The sequence below is a fragment of the Prunus persica genome, chromosome G7 (assembly GCF_000346465.2).
Source record: "Prunus persica cultivar Lovell chromosome G7, Prunus_persica_NCBIv2, whole genome shotgun sequence".
Lineage (NCBI taxonomy): Eukaryota > Viridiplantae > Streptophyta > Magnoliopsida > Rosales > Rosaceae > Prunus > Prunus persica.
Window position 1 is genome coordinate 1020340 of NC_034015.1, and position 6716 is coordinate 1027055.

General features: G+C 36.3%; 1 protein-coding gene across 1 annotated transcript; it reads right to left on the reverse strand.

Annotated features, from left to right (window-relative positions):
* LOC109950205 lies at positions 1735-2547 on the reverse strand. The gene has a single exon (XM_020568250.1). It carries the CDS (start codon positions 2545-2547, stop codon positions 1735-1737), a length of 813 nt encoding a protein of 270 aa, XP_020423839.1.

The following is a 6716-nucleotide window of genomic DNA, read 5'->3' on the forward strand; positions in this document are numbered from 1 at the left end:
ACCTCCACTTCCGAGTAAGAAGTCCCCAAAGATCCATTAGGTCTTTACTGTGGTTGTAATGAAGGGCTAGGTTATGGGTTATGAGAGAAAGGGAAGGAAATACTAAAACTTAAGACATACCAAGGCATTTATCGCGTTATAAGGCTTGGCTCTTCAAATTTACTTCACAAAGGCATCCAAGATTTTTGATATGCTTCACTTTTTTTTTCATTTTTTTTTCAATATATATCTTCTTTTTTTCTTTTTCTTTTTCTTGAACTTTAAGCACATATTTCCTCGGCACACGCCACGTCTTTTGTTGATGTAGAGCTTAACCTTCATCCTTGTCTTCATGTGTCATGACATATCCCAAGTTATAGGGTATGGCTAAAAATAGGGTGAAAATGCTAAGGAAATATTGTGGGTGATGAAAGAAAAGGCTAAGTGTTTGGCTTCAAAGGGTTGATGGTACACATAATGGGTAGGACATGAGGCTCTATTTATTGGTTAGAACATGCATAGCCTAACATCATCTCTTAAGGTCCATCCAACTCAAAAGTGAAAGCATAGCTTATTCATACAAAAGAGAAATTAGTTCTTAGTATTCAATTCAAAAGCCTAATTGAGATCAATCTAAATAAGAAAGAAAGAAAATAGTTAATAAGAATAATCCCAAATACTCTCTCAATGAATGAAAATTTGGCTCAAGTATCTCACAATGGTAGCCTCCACTATTTCTCCACAATCATCCAAGTATAACTACCTTATCCATCAAAATACTTGAAGTATGGCTATGTGAAGCGCTATAATTATGATGCATAAAATTTCATGGCAACACTTTAGTTAAAGAAATATGATCAAACATTACATATACATCACTATTAGTAAGAGAAAGTACAAGTTTTAACAAATTTTTATTTTTTCAAAAGTTAAAGGAATTTTGTGATTTTGCAAACAAATATGAGTGAATTTATGAGCCCCAATTGCTTAGGTATAAAGAATTTTCATCAAAAGGAAGAGGACACACGTGGAATAGCTCCTAGAAACCTTTGATCGCGAATGGAATGGATCATAATTGATTTTGAATGAAATCGGAAAATTCTGGAAAACTGACCTTCAGCGACGAAAAATTTGATGAACACCGTCACTGAAAAGCCTTTAGCAACGAAAAATCGAACAGCACAGCTGAAAACCCTGTTGTGATGAAAAATCTTCATATTTCTGGGCAAATTGCAGCTGGCCTTTTTTGAGTTTTAGGCCACTGCTTCAAATCTTTCTAAAACGTCATCATAATAACCATTCTAAACATGTTGGTGACTTCAAATTTACCTGAAAAACATCAAAAAGGAAAATAGGCAAAAAATTTTATTTTGACCAACATAAGAACATAATAACTTCTTTTGCTATTTTCTGGGTTTTACAGTAATCTAGACCAAAACAACATCTGTACCACATCTGCAACATGCTTGCAATCATCATGGGGCTAGAAAAATTCGGGAAATGTTCTTTGAAACACAAAATCCTTTCTTTGGAACACAAAATATGTTTTTTGTTTTTTGTTTTTCTTTATGAGTCAAGACTCAAATAGCAACAAAAACAACACAAATCTACACCCCCAACCTAAACTAAGCATTGTCCTCAATGTTTAAATTAGATGCATGTAATGATTAGTAAAGGCATAGAGGGATGAAAAATAAAAATATAAAAAATAAAAAATGAAAAGAAAGGAATGAAGGTACCTAGTTGGGTTGCCTCCTAACAAGCGCTTGGTTTATAGTACCCTGCCCAACTTTTGGAATGATTATCACCCAGGATCGTGGAGAGTGAAGGTCTCTTTTTGTTGATTGCAAAGGCAGTGGTGGTTGGGATGGCCTTGGTTTCCAATATGTTCACCATGTCGAGCACGTGTGGCTCCTCTCCTACCTTTATATCATGAACCAAACTTGCTTTTAGTGGATCTTTTGGGTAGTCCTCCATGAATTGTGGTCGAACAACATGATCTACTGCTTCTAAACGAACACAATACTCCGAATCAATGGGATACTTGGTTGCATCAAAAACTTTGAATTCCACCTCTTGATCGGCATCTCGTAGGATCAAAGAACCTTTTTCTACGTCAATTATCATTCTTCCCGTAATGAGAAATGGGTGGCCTAAAATAATTGGAGTGTCGACATCTTCTTCCATATCCAAAACTATGAAATCAACTGGGAATATGAATTTATCCACCTTCACTAGTACATCTTCAAGAATGCCTTGAGGATATGTAAGTGATCTATCCGCCATCTGCAAAGAAATATTAGTTTTCTTAATTTCTCCCAAACCAATTCTTTTAGCTACAGACAAAGGCATTAAATTAATACTAGAACCTAGATCACACAATGCTCTTTGAAAAGAAATAGTGCCAATGGTGCAAGGAATAGAAAAATTCCCTGGATCCTTTCGCTTAGGTGATAGATGACTTTGTATTACTGCGCTACACTGCTCCGTCAATTCCACCATCTCTGTATCTTCCAAACGTCTCTTTTTGCTTAAGATGTCCTCGATGAACTTTCCATAGTTTGGCATTTGCTCTATTGCTTCACCAAATGGAATGGTAATTTGCAATTTCCTAAAAATTTCAAGAAATTTGGAGAACTATGCATCCTTCTTATTTTTCTTCAAGCGTTCAATGGAACATAGGATTTTGAAGTGAGATTTTTGGATGGTGGTTGCTCATTGGTCTGAGAAGAAAAATTCATTGCCTATGTTGCTGAATTTTTGGTTGAGCTTATTGCGGCGGGTAAGCTATTTTCTTCAGCTTTTTCCGTATCTCTCAATTTTGGTAGTGCTTTTCTACATCCAAATCTACAGCGGTTTTGATGGGTCTCCCATTTCGAAGTGTGATTGCCTTCACATGTTCTTGAATTTTCGGATCAATCTCGGGTTGGCTTGGCAATACTCCTTGGGTTCTTCCACTCAATGTAGTAGCTAGTTGGCCTACTTGCACCTCCAAGTTCCGAATAGAAGCGCTCTGATTCTGAAGTTGGGTTTTGGTTTTAGTCATAAATTGGGTGGTAGACATAGTTAACTGAGTGAGAGCATCTTCCAACTTTATTTTATTCTCTTGAGGTGGAAAACCAAGTGGTGGTTTTTGGACGTTCTGAGTATTGCTCCATGAAAAATTGGGGTGCCTTTGCCATCCCGGATTGTATGTGTTGGAGAATGGATCATTGCCGGGACGTCTATAGGTATTCACCATATTGGCTTGTTCTTGCAGAAATTCTGAAAAATCAACCCCATGAGGACAAGATATGGTGGTATGACTGGGAACAGCACAAATGGAGCAAATCTCTTGTGTTGGTGCTCTCCCATTCATAGCAAGCAAGGCGTCCAATTTACTGGTTATAGCGTTAACTTGCTCTTTAGAAGCAAAAGCATTAGAACTACCAATTTCATAAATTCCAGCATGCTTACCTCATGTATCAGAATGCTGTGTTTCAATTGCTAGTGTATCAAACAAAGTTTGACATTCAGTTGGTGTCTTGTTCTTAATAGATCCACCTGCATAGTTATTCACTGCAGCCTTACTCGAAACAATTAGTGCCTTATAAAAAATACGCATGAGAACTAGAGTAGACAAACCATGGTGAGGGCACTGTATTAAAAAATTATTGAACCTTTCCCAAGCTTCTGAAAATGACTCATCGGTCTGTTGACTGAATTGCATGATTTTATCCCTCAGTGCGTCAGTTTTCTGAGTTGAAAAGAATTTTTCCAAGAACTTGTTTTGAACCTCCGTCCAGCTTGTCAATAATCCAGGCCTTAAGGAGTTTAGCCACATCTTAGCTTTATCTTTCAGTGTGTAGGGAAAGACTTTCATCCTGAGATGTTCTTCGGTGACTCCCTCTGTCAAAGCCATGTTAGAAACCATGTTAAAAATATCTCTAATATGAGCTAAAGGATCTTCAAAACTTAATCCATGAAAAGAAGGCATCATATTAAAGTGGATATTTTTCAATTCAAAATTCCTGGCAACTGCAGGGAGAACGATGCTTGAAGGTGACGTCGGAATTGTCGGGATATCAAGGTCTCCCATTGTTTCATTCTGTACAAGGGCAATCTCGTCTTCTCCTTGTTGATTCTTCTTTTCTCTATCTTGTTTTTGACTCCAACGAATTTCTCGAAGCTTCTGTTCAATCTCAGGTTCCAATTCAACTAGTTGGTTAGTTGAAGATCGGGTACCAGTCATTCACCGTATGCTCAGAAACAGAGTTATTGTACCTACAAAACAAGGACAAAGGATTGTTTAAATAAGGAGAGAATAATAGAATTAAAGAAGGAAATAAAACCCAAACACAATTAGGAAAAGAAACTTTAATAAAAGGAACAGAAAGTTGAATGAAAATAGGAATGGAATTCCTAATGGCTGCGTGAAACTCTCCTTTTTTTTCCCTTCATGCGAGCTGGCTGTTTGGGCTGGTTTCTTGCTTCCTTTTGGTTTGTTTGTGGTCTGAATCCCTCACGTTCTCTCCTCTCCTTTTTTTTCTTTTTTCTTTTTTTTTTGGGGGTTGGAAATCAAATGGAACTAAAGGAGTACCTGAAATAAAATAAAATAAAATAAAAAAATTAACTAATTAAATATTCAAAATATAACTAGAAAATAAAGCGCACTAATATTAACAGATTAAGTCAATCCCCCACAGCGGCACCGAAATTTGATGTGATTAATTGCAAGTGGACAATATCGCTCAAATTAATATAGTAGTAACTAGAGTATCGTTCCAACAGGGATCAAGTAATCTTTTAAATATTAGAGTGATTTATTTCTAATTATATTTCAATTAAACGAAAAGAGAATTATGATGATTAAAATCTAGTTAAGCAAACAAAATAAATTGAGATTAGGAAAATAATTTAAAAGATGAAAACAAAGATGATAAAGCACTAGGGCACCAATTTCACCTAGCTAATCCCACCAAAATCCTTCTAGCTTGTTAATTGTAATTACCTAACATGTTGATAATTGTTTTCCCTTACCTCACCAATACTCTCTGCCGAGTTATATTAGTTGTATTCCTTACCATCAACCCCAGACTCATAGGTACTGCACCTGTATGTTTCCAACACCATTAACCAAGGCAATTTCAGAATTAATTCAATCAACACAACACAACATAATTACTTACAAGTTATTATCAGAGAATTTATTCTGCATAATATTACTTATTTTTGTTCTAAACAATGGGACCTATGCGGCCATGCCATGGCATTTCAAAATTTGTAGTAACTATGGATAAGCTGTATTATTAAAAAAATTGTTTTATTTATTCAGAAAAACAAAACAATCTATGTAGATAGTTACTATTTTTCTCTTTCACGTTTTTCTTCTTCTTCTTTTTTCCTCAATGATTGGTTTCTATTGCACATTTTTTATCCACACATCATCTCAGTACAAGTTGACGGAACTGTGTACAGCAGGGCAAGATTTGTAAACTACTAACTCGGTGCAAATTTTATAAGCTATTCCTACCCCCAACAAATATTAGCCCATACCTCCCTCCTGTGTCCTTCAAACTTTGGTGTGGTTTTTGTTTTTGTTTTTTGTTTTTGTTGCTTTTTTTAATATTAGCCTAACCCCCAGCCCAACCAATATTGTTTTCAAAATTGACCCAACCCAACCCACCCTTAGAAATAATTAGGCCTCGTCAATCGACCCGGTCCAAATTTAATGGGCTTGGATCGGGCTGGATCGGGCTTTAAAGAGGAGAGAGAAAATGTCAATCTAGGCCGGGCTGGATTTTTAAAAAAATTCAAAGTTCAAGCTAGACCCATGAGTTAGGCTTGAAAAAGCTCATGGCCGGAGCGGGGCCGAAATGGGTTTACTTTATTTTTTATTTTTTTAATATTGATTTTGTTGTCAATTCTTTATTTTTTTTCTATGTTTTGGTGTGTTTCTATGTTTCGTTTTTTTTTTCTTCATAGTTCTCTATTTACATTTATCTATATTTATGTCTTCATTTTTTTCTTTGTTCATTTCATAAATTCACAATACATAATTAAAATTTAGAAAACTACAACAAAAATTCATATGAACTCTTGTGACATTCTCTTCACTGTAAAGCTCTAAAAGAGGACATGGAAAAAGTGCCTTCTAAGTTGACATAATTTGATGTAGCTCCAACATTATTGATATGGCTTAAATTCAGTTGTGGCAAGGTGTTTGATGAAGCATATATAAATATCAAATGGTGTAGCATATAATCACTTTTACTAAGTTGTTGATTGGGATGAAAGTGGTCGGGGTTCTAAACCCCTTGTGTGTGTCTCCATTTCCTTTCACTTTTGAACTAAATTTATATTTATATAAAATATATAGGCTTGCGGGCTGGGCCTTAATGGGCTTTGCGAGCTGGGCTTTCATGGGTTTAAACGGGCTTGGCCTATGGGTCGGGCTAGACTTTAGCCACCTACGCCCAAGCCCAACCCACTAAATATCGGCCCAAGCTGAACTTTTTCTCGATGGGCCAGGCGGGCCCCCATCGACCCACGGGCCCTTAGGCCAAATGATGACCCCTAGAAATAACTACAGAGAAGCTCCGTCATCCCCCATCCACTATTGCTTCTTCTATTTCTTTGTTACTTTGTTTCACTCCATTGGCAGCCCATCGAAACACCTCTAAACCAATATTCACTCCATGGGTAAGTCATATTCGTTTCCTCTTAATTTGTTTTTCACTTTCGATTTTTCTATTTTT

Bases quoted from the DNA above. Each gene is read 5' to 3' on its own strand.
- LOC109950205 (XM_020568250.1), bottom strand. From the start codon at position 2,547: ATGCCAAACTATGGAAAGTTCATCGAGGACATCTTAAGCAAAAAGAGA.